This window comes from Ictalurus furcatus, chromosome 17, assembly GCF_023375685.1.
Source record: "Ictalurus furcatus strain D&B chromosome 17, Billie_1.0, whole genome shotgun sequence".
NCBI lineage: Eukaryota > Metazoa > Chordata > Actinopteri > Siluriformes > Ictaluridae > Ictalurus > Ictalurus furcatus.
Window position 1 is genome coordinate 6,952,180 of NC_071271.1, and position 18,232 is coordinate 6,970,411.

Sequence of the window (18,232 nt, forward strand, 5' to 3'; positions counted from 1 at the left end):
ATTAATTAAATCAGTTTAAAATTTTAGGCCAAGTTGACAGATGTAAAAACAATAGCTTTTCTTATGATTCTTACAATGAAGTACAATTTTCTATTACCTGTATTGTAATAAGCACTTGAGCACTTTAATAACCAAATAAATAAGCACTTGTTACAGCACAAGCAATTAACCAAATATAATTGATAAAATCTTTAAATTGTTAGAAAAAGTGTTTTGTTTTTTTTCAATCCAGTTGTTTACTGGTCTAGTTATATGTACATATCGTATCAACCTTTCTGTATGACAGGATGTGGTGAGGTCTGGATACGAGCTACGGTGAAATACTACATCAGAAGGTGTGAACTCTGTCAACAGTAGCAACTGCAGCAAATGTGTAATAAAATTTCATTTAAATATGATGCGGTTTTGATGTTCTAAATAGAGCACATATTGTTTGGGCTTTTGTAAGCAGTGTAACTAACATTATTCAAATATGAATTTAATTTGAATCCCTAGATAAACAGGTTTCGTATTATACTTTAGCAAGTGTCCATATACAGGCTGAAAACGTGGGTGTCTCTCAGGAAGTGAAAGAGGACAGCCACCTACAGGATGGGCTGTTTCTGTGCTCTGCTTCTTACATGTGTCATTGCAAATTGGTGTGGGTAATGGGTAGGACATGCGTGTGAAGTATTTTGTTCAGCTGTTAACATTTTTCAGTGCCCTTGTGCCATATGGTGAGTTGAAAATTTTCTTTTTTAATTTGTGACAAATGAAAGATAATCATAAAACCCAATTTATACCTAGAGCTCTATGTGCTCATAGTGAAAATGGTTGAATGAATTCGCATTGTACGTGCCATTATATGACTCCATTTGTAAATGGTTGTATGTGACAAACATGGTCTGAATTTTATTTTTGACGCACATCATATTGCTCCCTATTTTTGTTCAGGATTAAATTGTTCAGAGTCATGTAGCAACACTACTCTCAACATTTGGCTGGGCTCGGAGGTCTTGCTCCCATGCAGCCTTTTGAAAAGTGGAAAAACCGAAGAAGTCAGGTGGAGCCAAACTTCCAGCCTTCTGAGCATCGGGTCTTCTGGAAATGTCACCTTTGAGGATCCTAGGGATGGCAGATTGACAGCATTCCCCATCCTGTTTGACAGAGGAAACTTTTCCATCCTCATTCATCAGTTTCAGGCCTCTGACGTAGGCATCTACTGCTGTCGGCTGAGCCACGAGTGCCAGAGAGTCGAAATAAAGCTCTCGCAAAGTTCAGAAAGTCACAAAGGAGGTAACAATTGGGATGGTGAATAGTTTTTTCAAAATAAATACAGTCTACTTGAAATGAATTTGTTATAGGTAATTTTCTAACTGATAGAATGTAACATTGCACATAAATCAATACACACAGCTAAGGCCTTACAGTACTAGTTCCCAAGATAAGCTCTGGATCCACCATGACCCTGACCAGGATAAAGTGATTACTGAAAGTGAGTGACTGAGAGAATGAGCTTGACAATGAAACTGTTAGGGTTGAGCAATGCATTATATCACAAAGTCTCAATGATGGCATATTAAGAATGATCTAGGGCAAACTATTTTAACTACTATTAAACTATTAAACTATTAGACAAACATAAAGACAAATAGCCAACTGCATTTGTTATTTCTACATTTTTTAAGTGTTTCAAGTCCATAATGTCCTTTTTGGGGTCATGCATTTTTTCCACCACATACCAAATAAGTAGTAAACAGAAAAGTTGGTTCTAACAAAAAAATACTAATCTTAAGGTTCTGTCATCTATCATTTTGTGTAATTTATACATTGATTGGACAATGTGTGCTTCAACTATTTACTTTTACTTTGTCCTCTAAAGGTGTTTTGGGGGAAAGGATAATAGAGTAAATAATTCACCCTCACGACCGTATCTTACAGATGCCAAAAATAAAAACTTTTTTTTTTTTTTAATCATTGAAAGATATATATAATATATATATATCAACCACCCCTTCACCCAATTAATATAGCAATCGTGTAGTGTATTTACTATGCCACTATGCTGAAACTATGGTCATTATGTGGTTGCAGGCTTGAATTTCCCATGGTATTACATTGCTGCAGGAGTTGGAATATTTATTCTGCTTGTGACTGTATTTTGTCTTATCTACAAATTCAGAGGTGAGCATTTTCTATTTCCATTTGATTGGTTCATATAGGAATGTTCCCATATAGGTATACTTGTCTCTGGGGTTTATATTTTGTAGACTGTAAAAAAAAAATGCTGTAAATTTATAATATTTATTTTACAGCAAAATACTGTGTATGTTTTTTTAAACAGGATTGTACTGTAAACGATTCGGCAGTTAGAGCAATACATTGGTTTACAGTAAAATAGCAGAAAACACAGTGCATAGTGGGATATCTAATATTTTTGGCAGGGGTGAGAATGGTAAAAATTCTCCTTGCGTTGACCTTGAATTCAGCGTGAGGTGCTTAAATCAGTGCAAATTAGTTGCACCAGTTGTGGTGTCTCAGTGGTTAAGGGTACTGATTAGAAGTTTGCGTGTTCAATTCTACCACTGCAATGGTTGGGTTCTTTTTTATTAAAGCATCAGCCAAATGAGCAAATGGATTATGGTTTATATTATATTATATATTATAATGTATAAATATATAAATTATATTTATATTATATTGGAATTATATTTACACATATTTTAACATGAAAAATTTACAGTATATTAATGGAAAAAAAACCCAGTAATAAACTATTCAAAAGTAACCCAAATCACCTGTAAAGATATTACAGTACTGTAAATATATTTCAGTTATTTACTGTGAATTTAAAGCACTTTACTCTGCTGCCAGTAAATTACTGTAGAGTTTACAGTAAATGACTTTCAGTTCACTTTTCATTAGAAATTGTAGAGAAACACAAGTAAGGTATACAACATTAGTGCACATATACAACACCATTTACTGTAATTGATCTGGAAATACAGTGGTAACAGTGTTCTCTCTGTGTTAGCAGGAAAGTGTCTAAAAAGTGCATCTGATTCTTATTACGTCAACCAAGGTGAGCACTATTTGTCGTCATCTCTATATCTTTATGAAAGCAAGTTGATGACCTTTGACCTCATGACATCTTTGGTGATTATATTATATAAGAACAAAGGGAGGCAGAACATAGAGATCGTGTTGACAGCACCAAGGTTGATGAGTGTGATGGTGAGTATGAAGATATAGAGAGTGATACACACGGGGCGGATTATGAAAACGCACCAGGAGAAGATACAGTGAGGGAAGAGCAGGACGAAGATTATGTAAACACTGAGAGAAGAAATGGTCATGATCAGTATTATGATACTGACAGAGAGTACCCTGCTGAACACCATGTGGAGAGAGATATGCAAGGTAAGGGAATCCCAAATATTGTATTAGAAATGATCACATTTTTTTTATTGTACTTCCTTTTATTCAGAAGCATTGTTACCTTGGAAGGCATTACAATCAAGACACCATCCATATTATTATATCATCACCTGCAGTGTGCTAATCACATTTTAACACTTGTCTGCTTAAATAAAAACAGAGCTATGCATTGGGAATAGGTTAGGCTGTCGTATGGAGGAGCAAGCTAACTGACATACTGTATCTAGCTGACTAGCAAGTTACTAGCAAAAGTCTTTGTTCTGCTTTCTTATGCATTAACCAGTTCATTTTGAACATGGAAGTGACTTTTCTCAGACAATGAATGGTTTTCAGGTGGAAAACCTTATGAAAACCCATTTGAGCCACTAAAATTTAGTGAATTAATGAATATTTAATTATTTTATTTAGTGAATTAATGAATATTTAATAATTCATTAAATATTTAGTGACTAAATATTTAATGAATTATTTGATCACTCAATTGACAATTAAAAAATTATTGAATCAGTTAAGAAATGTGCAAATTAAGAGAATTAGGAAATAACACAATTGTTTATTGGTGATAGTCAAGCTATTTATTTATTGTAATTGTTTTTAAGTGTTTATTACGTTTTAATTTGTTGATCTTTTTTCCAGGTTACCATGACAGTGATGTCTATGGTAAGCTTTTATTCCTGTTTATTTTTTCCTACCTATTTAATTAATCATGTTCACAGAATTCATGTACAGTATAATTCTAAATGGTGTTTAAAATGCACTTGACATTACCCTGAAATAATAATCACTAGATATTGATCATATTTATCTGTTCTTGCCCGACTACTACCTGCTATCAATCACTATGATGCAAGTTTTTTTTTAAACTATTACTTTTCTCTGTTTTTAAGAAAATGATGAGCACATTCCCAAACAAAAGTCAAAATTCCCCCCAAAAGGTAATTCATTATTTGTTATCAGCATATTTATCATTTATTGCAAATAAAATTACCAAACAAGGTGACTGAAACTCATCATCATCAGCAGCAGCATTCAGAAAAATGCCAAATCAGCAGCCAGGTTCAGTAGGACTGTACTATGGTAGGTTAACATTTCTTAATTTTTAATTCCTTTAGTATTTGATGATATTTACTGGTAGCAATACATTGAAAATGATTCCAGTGGTATAACAATTCTACACACCCCTGTTAAAATAGTAGGTTTTTGTGATAAAATGAAACCAAGATCAAGCTTGTCAGATCTTTTTCCACCTTTAATGCGAAGAAAAGAAAAAAAACGTACAGTACCCTGGTTGCAAAAGTGTGTACACCCCTTAAATAATATTTTGTTAAAATACCTTTTGCCTGTAATACCACACTTAGTCTTCCATTTTTATTTGGCAATTTTAATCCACATGTTCCTTGCAAAAATGCTCCAGATCTATCAAATTGCAAAGGGATCTAATGACCACACGTCTTCAATAGGATTTAGATCTGGTCTCTGACTGGGCATTCCACTACACTGATCTTCTTCTTCTGAAGCCATTTCTTTGTTGACTTTCATTTGTGCTTTATCATTGTTTATTTATCATCATTTATCATGTCATTATTGTGCTGGAAGGTGAAATCTTTCTTCATCTTCAGCTGTCTAACAGAGGCCTGCAGATTTTGTGACAGAATAGATCGGTATTTGGAGTTATGATTCCCTCTATCTTGACTAGAGCCCCAGTCCCAGCTGAAGAGAAGCAGGCTCATACCATAATGCTGCCACTAGAACGCTTCATCATGGGAATGGTGTTCTTTGGGTTATAAGCTATCCTTTTAATTAGAATTATGCCACAAAAAATGTCTACCTTGGAAGAAGTCCTGAGAAAGGGCTTCTGTCTACATACCCTACCCTATAGCCCAGACATGTAAAGAACACAAAAGGCTGTTGTCACATGTAGAGAGTGACCACTACTTGGCATCTATTCATGCAGTTCCTTTAATGTTGCCATAGGTCTTTTGGAAGTTTTGGAAATGACTCTGTACCCCTCTACCTTTTGACAATGAGATCTCGTACATGCTTTGTACACTCTTTGTAGACCATGGCTTCAGCAGTCAGATGAAACCAAGATGATGTCAGGAAAATCCTACAAAAACAGCTGCTCTTTATTTGGGGTCAATCAGAATCACTTCACTGTAAGGTTATTTTTCCCCTAAAGCGTTTCTGTTTGTATTTCACTTCAATTTCTTTGGTATATCACAGTAAAGATGGAAAAAGATCTGACTAAGTCCTTAATTTTAACAAGGGTGTGTAGATATTTTATATCCACTGTATACAAACAATAAAAAACATCTTGTTCTTTTGTGTTCTAGCCAATGAGTCAGAGATAGACAAGTCTCGCTGTGCTAGGAACAGAAACAAAGACAAAGGTACACTGACACCACTGAAGAGTTTAGTAATCAATTATACTCTTATACCACAGTGTGGTTGAATTCTCTAATCCGATTGGTCAGAAGCTGTGCGTTATTTTTGTAGAACCATGTAGCTCTTACAGTAGTCCCAGTTTATATTAATGCGCTCGTTCTACAACCCCGAAATTCCGAAAAAGTTGGGACAGTATGGAAAATACTAATAAAAACAAAGAGGAGTGATTTGTAAATGTACTTTGACATGTATTTAAACAAAAAACGTATAAAGACAAGGTATTTGAAGTTTTACTTAATCAACTCCATAGTTTTTTTGAAGATAAGCATTTATTTTGAAATATATGTATCAACATGTTCCAAAAAAGTAGGGACGGGGGCAATTTCGGACTAATAGTGATGTGACAAGTTGAAATAAGAAGGTGATGTGAAACAGGTGAGGCAATCGTTTAATTATAGTATATAAGGAGCCTCCAAAAAATGCCTAGTCCTTCAAGAGTAAGGATGGGTCGAATCTCGGCAATCTGCCAACAGATGCGTTACGAATAATCCAACACGTTGAGAACAGCATTCCCTAAAGACAAATCGGTAGGATTTTGGGCATTTCACCTACTAAAGTGCACAATATAATTAAAAGATTCAAGGAATCAGGTGCGTAAAGGGCAAGGCCGAAAACTACTTCTGAGTGCGTGTGATCTCCGATCCCTCAGACGTCACTGTCAACATTTTTGGAGCTTGTTGTAGTTATCAGATTTGAAATGAGTGCATATTTTCAAAAATAAATTAAATTCACAAAGTTAAACATCAAATAATGTGTTATTAATGTGTTTTTAATATAGTACAGAGTGAACTGAATTTTCAAATAACTCAAGTTTTTCCTTGTAATACGTTATTTGGTTTCACCATACACAGGAACTTAGATGCTCTACATAATCTAAGACTATAATAAATTGATTAAAAACATGTTGTTTAACAAAGAAACTTATAATCGTAGCTGTGGTGAACTTTTTTTGCTAGGAACTGTTGATCATTCCTATAACGTTACTGATTACACAGACTAACTTTCCACAACATTAACTCTAACTATAAACCCTAAAAATACGTGAACATGTCATTCGTTAATAATTAAAAAATTGTAATAGTTGGCAAATCACTGTGGTATAAGTGGAATAACACACTCCAGAATAACACACCAGAAAAAAAATCACTTTTTTTTAATCTGTTATTTCTTACATAATGACTACTATGTTGAAAAGTATACTACAACAAGTAACATATCACAATACAACCATATTTTGATGACATTGTGAATGCTCATGATACTGCTAATATAATTTGGACTGAAACAATAATGGGTCATTCCATCTCAATGCTTGACCTTTTTTTTTTTTAAATAATGATGAATTTTAGGGAGTCTTTAGCACTAGACATGCAAAAACAGTTTGTGTTTAGCTGATACACAGCTGTCATTTAAAAAAAACAAGTAAAATATAAATTTATAAAATATAACTACAAAAGGGCTTCCATTTTCACAATACAGAGTTATGCTAAGCATACATTCAAATAATTAGGTCTGTATAAATGAGACTGTGCTAGCACAGCTGTTGCCTCAGTAATTGAAATGGAAGCTACATCATTGAATCTAAAATAAATGAAGATACAATTAACGATGCTATATGCCCACATTTGATGTACATTTGTTGTCTATTGACAGTACATTGTGAACAGCACATTTCTATATATTATAATTTTTTTAAACTTACTATTATTAGAATTATGAAATGTTTTATTTCGGGGAACTAAACACTGTTAGATGATAAATATCACAGATAAAGGCTAGACATTGACTAGACATTTTTGGAAAATCACTATGTACACTGTAAAATATTACACAAGAACATTTATATATGTTTCTTTCTTTCTCTCTCTCTCTCATTTCTCTCCAGCAGAATATCAATTCAAAAATCCATTATATGACCGAACTCCAGCAAACAATAAATAAACAATCATCTTCCAACTCACTGAAAACATGCCTGTTTAAGTTTATGTACTGTAATATTCTGTAATGGTATTGTTCCACTGGATTTGTGACTTAATAAGAAAATAGTCTAAATGGGTACATGGTTCTGGTTTATACTGCATAAAGATGTCTGAGGTCATGTATGAGTGTGATTTCTTTCATTGTTTATCAGGCTTAATCATCATCAGTTATATACTTTTGAGATATTTTTTCTTGTGAAGATAAATCAATAAATAGGTCCTTAACTCTTTCTTTTGAGTCTGATGATTTTGTGCTGAGTTTCTGATTAATGCAGTATTTATGAAGCTAAAAAGTTTTCCTCTGAGGCTCGTTTTTAGATCTATGAGGCCTTCTGCCTTCAGCATGCACGTCTGCTAGAGAGAGAATGTTCTTCAAATTATCACAAGTCGAACGATTTTCATTGTATGTCATTTTGTTTTTGTAAAAACCATTAGATTAGAGATGCAGTTCAACCTAATCAAGGTTACACGGACCCAGGCCAGTGGGAAGATAGAGAGAAGCTGCAACAGAAGATACCTGGGTGACAGTCAGAGAAAAGCTCTTATGGCTTAGTGATTTTTACTGAAATAATATTATACAGCACAACCTTGTATTATTTTAATAAATCTAAATAAGGGATTTTGTGCATTTTTTTTTGGACCGATTATTTATTTATTTTAAAGATTTTAAACTTCTTTTTTTTTTTTTTTTTAGTTAACTAAAACAATTTAACAAACCAAAAACTACACTTGTTTGGTTGGATCAATACAGTTATGGATTAATTAAATGTGTATATACACCATACTGTGAAGTCTTTACTTGCATTCTTGTCTATGCTGAGCATTAGTTTATTATTTTTTTCTTCTAGTTTTTGTACCTTTGAGTATCTTTACGTTTCTACTGTTTGCTTGGTTTTCACTTGTGCCTGTTCTCATCAATGGATTAGAATATTAATTAAATGCCCAGCTGTAATGTTAACCATTTAAGAACGCTAACATGACACAAAATCAGCCTTCTTAGATTTGATCTGTTGGATTTGACCCTAGAAAACAATGAAGCAATAAAAATTATATTAGTCTATGCTGTCTTAGCAGAGGTTTTTTTTATACACTCTCTCCTTTGGAAAGCATTAGCTAAGCATAAATAGCTATCTTAAATTCTAATAGTAGACTTGTGCCTTGCAGTATTTCTTCACAGTTTTTCGCAGTTTGTTCCAGTGAAGGGGAAACTGTAATGCTACATCATACAAAGACATCCTATACAATTGTGTGCTTCAAACTTTGTGGCAACATATTGAGGAAGGCTCACATATGGGTTCAATGGTCAGGTCAGGGTTTATAATGTATGTCATGAATCTAATCTAATATCCCATAATATTTAAGTGGTGGGACGTCGACAATATAGGTTGAAAAATGATTTACAAATAAATGACTGCACCCCATACTGCAAACACCTTAAATTAGTTGTGGTGCACCCAGTCACCATCTGAAATCACATATTTAGTTGGAGTTGACCTATAATAATATATTTTATGGCACATGTCCTGATACAGAGCAACTTACAGAAGTGAAAGGTACATTTATCACATTTAAACAACTGAGCAGTTGAGGGTTAAGGGCCTTGCTCAAGGGTCCAGCAAAGACATGTGTACAATTATAGTGTCACATGATCTCAATATAAATCGTATAGATTGCTCAGTATTTACAGTATTTTATTGCACTGCATTTTGGGAACAGAAAAATGCAGTGAACCCACACGTGTTTAAACGGTGATTTTTCACCCATCTTCATCGTTTGAATTAATAGGTGACAGTTCCCTTTTGTTTTACAGATCTGTACAATTTCTAATGTTAAGTTTTATTCAGAGATGCATGATATTCCTTCTCTTCTAATCTGAAAACGTCAGTGATGCTGGAATGGCAACTTTGACGTGTCAAGATGTTTCAGGAGAAACACCAGGAAGCTGTATTCACCACTGGATGATCAGCCTTGAGGGGCACATCATTTGTGAGGGCATCCAGCCAGCTTTTCTGCCTGGGCTTGCTGCTGTCTTTTCTACTTACTACATCTACTTACTACTTCAGTACCAAGATGATGCTGCATGCACACTGTAATTCATTTAAAGGTTAGGTGCTTAGATGTGTACAACCTTCAGCTGATACTGTGTGATTTGAGGTCATTGTGTTGCTCACGTTTCATTTCACTGGTCACATACCAACTGCCAAAAGATCTGATTGCAAGACTGTTAAATGGGTAATTGATCAAATTACAAGGTTTAGAAAAGAAATGTGAAGCAAAAAAATAACTGTAGTCCTTTTTGCTAGCAGTTCATTAATCAATAGCTTATACAGTAGCATGTGGTACATTTGTAAATATTTGTAGTTTACAGAAAAATCCTGCAAATATACCTCTTGTGAAAAAGGTCAAATAAACATTAATTAACTGCTAATCCTTTGTCAGTATTTTACTGTAAATGTGGAAAATAACAGCTTCATGCTGTATTTGCAAAACCAGTATAAAACTGTACATTTCAACAACAGCAAGACATTGCTAATTTGACAGTAACTTGCTGGCAACCGTGCTGCCAGTTCTTTAATGTTTTTTAACAGGAAAATTTTTAACAGTGTAGAGGAGGCTGTCTACCAGTGACCTGTTAATGAGGGAGAAGCTGTTCACAGTACAACCATAGCAAAGACACTAAGGCTGAGGTACCTTGCTTCCTCATCTCCACTGCTCTGCTGGAACTCTCCTATTCAATGAGAACACTCTGAACTCATGCTGCTCTTTTCTGTGGGTTTCATCAAACCAGAAATTTACAGTCCAGAACTTTCCTACCACTCCTACCCCAGGGACTTTAGGTTCACTTGAGTTGTGATACTGCAGCAACACCCTTGCACACAAGACATTGAACTCCTTCTCTATGGAATTAAACGGGAGCCTAAGATTGCAGGAATTTTCATAGAGGGTGATGCTGCTTAGGCTCCTTTGCAGACCTAGCCATCTCCTCGGGTAGCTGCTTGCTTGCCTCTCTAGGTCTACGATGTTCACAAAGAAGGTGAAAATGATTTGAAAACAAGCATTAGAAATGTAACCCACTTGGTCTAATATTTGCACAATAAAACAAATCAATATACATTAAAGTATAGGTTTAAATACAAACCATTTACAAACAAAGTGAAATTGGGCTTACATAGATGAGCAGCAAGTAATATTATTAGCTAATATGAGCAGATTTTTTAAAAAGTAAAACCAAAATGCCTTTGAGGACCTCTAGTGGATGGCTGCAATTGTTAAGCCCACCCATCCCTATGTTACTGAATGGGAGAGGATGTAAATAAAGTTATATCACATCCACAAATAATTTTTGGGAATCTCCCACAATATTTAAAAAAATATTTTTAATTGGTTATTTTATGATAAATAAATGGCTGTGGTTGATGTGGTGATTGACGGTTTAGGGTTAAGCTAGAAATGACACTTTCCAACATGGACCTGAAGCTCTGAGATTACAGCCCAGCAAACTTTATTTAACATCTTTAAATCTTTGACAGCTTTAACAGTTCTATTTCAGTTCTATAACAGTATTCAATTTCTGTAACTTGAAATTAATTTTGTCTTAGTCTCCATTCACTAACATGAGAGGGGGTGGGGTTAAAAACTTGTACTGCAGCGAGCCACTAGAAGACCACAGAGACATAACCACAGGTTCACTTTTAAACCCCTGTTACTACGTCCACCCCAATGACCTTGATATCTCTCCTAATATTTTTCTTTATGATAAATTGATTTTATAGGAGTTATTTGGAGATAAATAAAAGGGTATGGTTGATGAGGTGATTGACAGATTTGGAGCCTCAAACTTTTCACACTTCTGTAGCAAAGCCATGTAATTTTTTTGTTTTAAACTGTAACAGACACTGAACAGGCCATTCTTTGACATCTTTCTGGTGTGTTGTTCATTTTTATGTCTAAGCTAGCTTTGATCTCATAACCAATCTGTGCAAATGAATTCATGGCATAACCCAAGGCAGCTAATACACCTGGACAGGGTGTCAACCCATCGCAGCGCACAATCGCATACACATTCACACACTATGGACAATTTGGGAATGCCAATCAGACTACAACACATGTTTTTGGACTGGGGGAGGAAACCGGAGTACCCGGAGGAAACCCCCGAAGCACAGCGAGAACATTCAAACTCCACACACACACACACACACAGGGCAGAGACAGGATTTGAACCCCAACCCCGGAGGTGTGGCGCAAACGTGTTAACCAATAAAGGGGCGGTCACACTACACTTTTCGCTCCATTCATTTCTGTTCATATGCATGCGAATGCTGGAGACATTTCGCAGTGTTCCAAAGTTCAAGTTTGGTGAACCTGCGAATTCATATCACGTGAAGACCAATAGAAGATCGACACGTCACGGCATGACCTCTTCAGAACGATGATGTTTAATGCCGTTTTATACAACACAGCTTTAAAAGAATATAAAATCAACATCAAAGAGAAATTGCCTAGATTGCTTTGGTATATTTGCTTTGGTATGATTGCTTTGGTACACATGGTATATTTTAACGTTGGCGTGTGATGTCATATCCGGATGCCGCCCATACTCGCAGCAGTGTTTCACATGCTGAAAGTCTACTTCTTTGTTACTGCCACAGGTACGTCGTGGATGTGTGCGTAAGGTTGTATGGGCGGGCCCAAAGGCTGACTGGCTGTATCTACTGCGCATGCTCTGGCTCCAATTTGTACAAAATCCCATTACAACCCCAAAAAGGTTTAAAAACGTATAATGGGAGTGAATGACGCCATATTGTACACTCACACATACAGTCACAGGTACACTCGCAGTGACGGACAAACAGAGGAACTGAATTAACCGTCACACCGGAAATGAGACACGTGTGCTATTGCGCATGCGCGTCTCATTCTCCACCAGGCGCAATTTTCTCATTAGGAATGAATAACACGCAGCTGTACTCTTCGTTTTTTTTTTTTTTTAAAATCCTTCTTACTCTAGAGGATTAAAGACTAACTAACCCAAAATATTGGCCTAATTTTACATTATATTCTTAAAAAAGATGCCTACATTATTGGGGTTAGTAATATCAGTGGTGCTGATCTGTGAAGTCCAGTGTTTTTATAAACAAACTGAAAGCAATGATACCATCATATGTACAGCCCCAAACATGTTCGCGTATATTTCCAAAGACTCCAGTGAGCCAGTGCCAACGTATATTTATGTCCAAGGTAGGTTTTGGTCTGAGATTAGTAGAAATAAAAATAAAAATAAAGCAGTGTATTGAATTAAATGCACATTCTATTAAATGACGCTGCAGACGAACATGGTCGGTACCAGAATGCTAGACTGATGGCCGGGCGGTGCTCATATGGTGTAACCGATACACCAGACTTTATCATCATTGGGGTTTCACACAGCAGCTGTCACGTGCAGAAAACGGTAAGCTGAAGACCTTTTACAGTTTCTTAATCAACACACGCGTATTGTATTCTAGCTTACTTCTTAGGAAACCGAATGTGCAATGTGTAGATAGCCAGCTATTCTCCATCCAGAGCACATCCTTCTGTCCCCACATGCTGCAAACAGGTTTCACTAGTCACTAGTGCTGTGGTATTCCCGTGGCTCTGTCACTAGTGCTGGGGTATTCCCGTGGCTCTGTCACTAGTGCTGGGGTATTCCCGTGGCTCTGTCACTAGTGCTGGGGTATTCCCGTGGCTCTGTCACTAGTGCTGGGGTATTCCCGTGGCGCTTTCACTAGTGCTGGGGTATTCCCGTGGCGCTTTCACTAGTGCTGGGGTATTCCCGTGGCGCTTTCACTAGTGCTGGGGTATTCCCGTGGCGCTTTCACTAGTGCTGGGGTATTCCCGTGGCGCTTTCACTAGTGCTGGGGTATTTGATAATCTTTATGAATCTTTAATTTCAAGCTCCAGGTAAATAGGGAAAATGGAATTTATATTAAATTGTAGATAAGCTTATTAGAAAATGGAACTCTTTCAAAATGAATGTCAGAGGGTAATGAATGAGGCTGGGCTTATTTCCAACCCCCCACCTTATCTTTTGTTTTTTGGGTGTTCACTGATTAACAGAGTGTTTCTTTATGACTTGCAGATCCTTGGTGGAAATATCACATTCTGGGTGAATATCGTGGTGGTAAAGTTTCCCCACTCCAAGCAAGGATTTAGAGACACCCTTTTTAAGTACTTCTGCTTACACATTTATGTTTTCTCCAAATTTCTAACTCCTCACTCTAGACTTAATTACTTACAAACTACTCCCCCCCCCCCCCCAGGCTGACTGTGTCTTGTACATATGCACTGCTCAATACTAGCAGCAGCACAGCTGTTGAAATTAGAGCGCCGATATTAACAACTGCTTCTGTCCTGAAAAATGAGGGCATGCTCCGTGCTCAGATGAGATTCGCCACAGGTCTGTATTGAGTATTTACTAGTCATCATTCAATGAACAATCACATAAAATCTTTTTCTTGAAATCGTCTCAACATTTATATATTACGTTTAATGTGACTTTAGCAGCAGTGCTGAGAACAATTTTGGAAACTGGACCTATGTTTTCCTAACCAGACTTTGTTAGATTCTTCTTTCAGGAACTTCTTTAAGATCCAGGCACCTCCTGTGATGCACGGTCTGGGGGAGCCAGTGTTTGTGGAGGTATTTGTCCTAAAGCATGAGGATAAAGACCTTGAGCTTGTGCTTAATGACTGCTGGGCTACACCCAGTCCTGATCCACATGATGAGCTCAGATGGACTCTGCTTCACAGAGGGTACATTAATCAGCTTCTCTGTTGATTATTTATTCTATTAATTGATATTTTGTTTGTAAGAAAATAGACTTGTTCTGTTTATATCCTTTTATAGCTTATACAGTGCCCTCCACTAATATTGGAACCCTTGGTCAATATGAGCAAAGAATGCTGTGGAAAATTTGGTATTGTTTAACCTTTTGATCTTTTATTTAATAAAAAAAAAATCACAAATACTCTGCTCTCATGGATATTAAACAATTGCAAACAAAACCGGTTTATATATAAAAAATGTTTTTGTTAAATATAGGTGTGCAACAATTATTGCCATCCCTATGAATTCATATGAGAAAAATATATTTGAAGTATATTACCACTGATATTTTTATTTTTTAAGTACACCTCGGTGACTAGGAACAGGAAATAGTTCAACCATGACTTCCTGTTTCACAGGGGTATAAATATGAGGTAACACGGGCCAAATTCCCTTAGTCATTCATGACAATGGAATATATCAACCAACGAACATAGCTGTGAAGTGTGGCAAAAGGTTGTTGAGCTTCACAAAATGGGAAGTGACTATAAGAAAATAGCATAAGCATTGAAAATGCCCATTTCCACCATCAGGGCAATAATTAAGTAGTTCACGTCAACTGGAAATGTTATGAATCAACCTGGAATTGGACGTGTGTATATATTCTCTCAATGCACTGTGAAGAGGATGGTTCGAGTGGCCAAAAAATCTCCAAGGATCACAGCTGCAGAATTACAGAAGTTAGTTGTGTCTTGGGGTCAGAAAGTCTCCAAAACTACAATCTGAAGTCACCTACATCACCACAAGTTGTTTGGAAGGATTTCAAGAAAAAAGACTCTACTCTCATCCAAAAACAAACTCAAACATCTTCAGTTAGCCAGACCCTACTGGAACTTCAAATGGGATCGGGGTCTATGGTCAGATGAAACCAAAATAGAGCTTTTTGGCAATAAACACCAGAGGTGGTTTTGGTGCACAGAGAGGGAGCCATATGGAAAAGTACCTCATGCCCACGGTTAAATATGGTGATGGTTCTTTAATGTTTTGGGGCTGTTTTTCTGCCAGAAGACCTGGACATTTTGTTATGATACATGACATCATGGACTCTATCAAATATCAACAGATATTAAATGAAAACCTGACTGCCTCTGCCAGAAAGCTTAAAATGGGCCGTGGTTGGATCTTCCAGCAGGGCAATGATCCGAAACATACATCAAAATCAACACAAAAATGGTTTACTGACCACAAAATCAAGGTCCTGCCATGGCCATCCCAGTCCCCTGACCTGAAACACACAGAAAACCTGTGGGGTGAACTGAAGAGGAGAGTCCACCAGCATGGACCTCGAAATTTTAAGGATTTGGAGAGATTCTGTATGGAGGAATGGTCTCAGATCCCTCGCCATGTATTCTCCAACATCATCAGGCATTATAGGAGAAGACTCCGAGCTGTTCTCTTATCAAAGGGAAGTAGCACAAAGTATTGAATAAAAGGGTGTCAATAACTGATTTTATTTTTTATAAATCTGTGTTTTGTTTGCAATTGATTGATATCCGTAGGGCAGAGTATTTCTGTGATTTATTTACATTTTTAATCAAAAGGTAAACAAAGACAAATTTTCACAGCCTTCTTTGCTCATATTTACCAAGGGTGTCAATATTAGTGGAGGGCACTGTCGGTCTGTTATGTAATTTGTAGTAAAAATGGGTATAATTAAGCAATCTCTCACTTTCCCTCTTTCTTTTAAGTTTGTGTAGGCATTAGATCAGGACTCATTATGCTTGTTTGGCCTGACCTTGTTTTGCGACCTTGTTACTTTTAAGAAGGTCAGGAAGTATCTGTGGCACTGTAAAGGCTGACTGTGCATTCCTGGCATAGGAAACAGACAGGATGTTCCAACATCAGCCCAATGCCTGGAAATGTAAAGAAAAATGTGACTTTTTGGGGGGGGTATTTAAGAGAAAATATTTAGAACCAGTGATTGACTAAAACCTTAATGGCCACACCAATTAATAATTATTGATAAATAGGCTCCTTGAGTGTTAGGGAGGTGTTGTGGAGGTAGACGGGATGAGAAAGTCTTCAAGACAGATGGATTTCTGGATTCTCAGTAACATGACAACCTGCTTTTTTTTTTTTTTTTTTTTTTTTTTTTAAATCTTATTAAACTCCTGAGGAAAGAAGAAAGGCTGACAAGGGAATTACAGTTTATAGCTGCTATAGCATAAGTTGTAACAGGAATATCTTGGTTTGTAGATGTTCCACAACATTAAATACAACTCTATCTAGAGAAACAGGATGATGTGACATTCTTTAATTTAAAAAAGTGTAATCATTGGCAAATCACTGTGATATTAGAGGACTAAAACTCTTTGGGACATGCAGTTGAGTGATAATAGTAACTCCACTTCATGTCAGGCCAAATCACACCACCTTGTTGTTGATTATTTTCTTATAACAGCACACCTTGCCACTTATTCAATTTATTCCTTACTTGTTTTCCATTTCAATTGAGTTCTGTAATTCATTTCAATACCTTCATCTCGTGTTGATGTACCAAAATTCCAAAAGGAATTTCTTGCAATATTTATTTTCCATTTTCTCAGCTGCCCTCGACAAGATGATGACTACAGTGTTGAAGTCCTAGAAGTTCGGCCTGGTGATGGAGTCAAATATCCCAAGCTTCACAAGTGGCTGAAGATTACAATGTTCTCTTTCGTAGAGAGCGAAGACATTTATGACTCTGTAAATTTCTCATGTGCTTCTTGTGAAAGCCCTAGGAGCATTTGTGAGTTTCAGAATTGGAATATGTTCTCAGAGCAGAAACTGACTGGTCACTTAACTAGATATCATGTTAATCATATTAATGTTCTGAGAACACATTTTAATAGCTAAAACTCCTATTTGCCCCAAGGACTATGTCCTTTTTTTATTTAGGGTTTTTTTTTTTGTTGTGTATTACAGGGATTATTTTTAAATCATTAATTTGAAACTGTTGCATCAAATGTGGTTTCTCCCCCCCCCCCCCCCCAAGGTTTACTTGCATTGTGATGCAGAAGTGTGCAAAGGAGCTCTTTGTCCGAAGACAAGAAGTGAATATACAATCCATCAGTTTTAATATCTATTTAACAGTTTAATTCCGTGGCACCATTAGCCTAGTGGAATTGTAGTTAATGGTTGTAATTTTGCTTTTATTTTCAGATTGAATTTAAGCTCCTGTTCTCTTGTGGTGTGTTTTTCCACAGAGAGGAGGCAGTCTGGTGTTCAGAGAATTCTCAACAAAAGATTTGTCATTCGAGGGGGGCCTCTGATTTTCGCCATGTGACTGCATCAGTGCCTGTAGCTGTTGTGTTCAAGAAACCTGGAAAAATAGTTTGAATATTTTGTGTATATTTGTAGGAGAACCAGTGTAATTAAATGAGAGCTGAAAGGTTTTTGTTTTTACGTTTTGTGCACTTTGTAACACAAAAGGATGTCGAATGTGTATTGTATGTGCTGTTTCTCAAAACTTATTGGGTATTATTGGGGTGTTTCATCATGGATATATGTAGTATCACATTTATTCTGGTAATTGGGGAAAGAAC

The 18,232-nt window shown here is 36.3% G+C and overlaps 1 protein-coding gene across 6 annotated transcripts; it reads left to right on the top strand.

Moving 5' to 3' along the window:
- The first annotated feature begins 593 nt into the window (after positions 1-593).
- Positions 594-8,623, top strand: LOC128621698 (uncharacterized). 6 transcript variants are annotated; one of them, XM_053647649.1, is made up of 10 exons: positions 594-716; positions 934-1,275; positions 2,074-2,163; positions 3,017-3,061; positions 3,154-3,399; positions 4,054-4,077; positions 4,305-4,352; positions 4,438-4,494; positions 5,751-5,807; positions 7,748-8,623. In XM_053647649.1, the coding sequence occupies exons 1-10, from the start codon at positions 659-661 to the stop codon at positions 7,801-7,803; spliced, it is 1,023 nt and encodes a 340-aa protein (XP_053503624.1). In that variant the 5' UTR covers positions 594-658; the 3' UTR covers positions 7,804-8,623. The 6 variants fall into 6 exon arrangements, with proteins under 6 accessions (XP_053503624.1, XP_053503625.1, XP_053503628.1 ...); XM_053647650.1 differs by having other exon boundaries at positions 7,751-8,623; XM_053647653.1 differs by having other exon boundaries at positions 8,277-8,623.
- The last annotated feature ends 9,609 nt before the right edge of the window (positions 8,624-18,232 follow it).

Excerpts from the sequence above, each read along its gene's own strand:
- LOC128621698 (XM_053647649.1), top strand. The coding sequence starts at position 659 with ATGCGTGTGAAGTATTTTGTTCAGCTGTTAACATTTTTCAGTGCCCTT. Across the intron at positions 2,164-3,016 it reads TCTTATCTACAAATTCAGAG|GAAAGTGTCTAAAAAGTGCA; the intron begins GTGAGCATTTTC and ends CTGTGTTAGCAG. Across the intron at positions 4,495-5,750 it reads TTCAGTAGGACTGTACTATG|CCAATGAGTCAGAGATAGAC; the intron begins GTAGGTTAACAT and ends TTTGTGTTCTAG.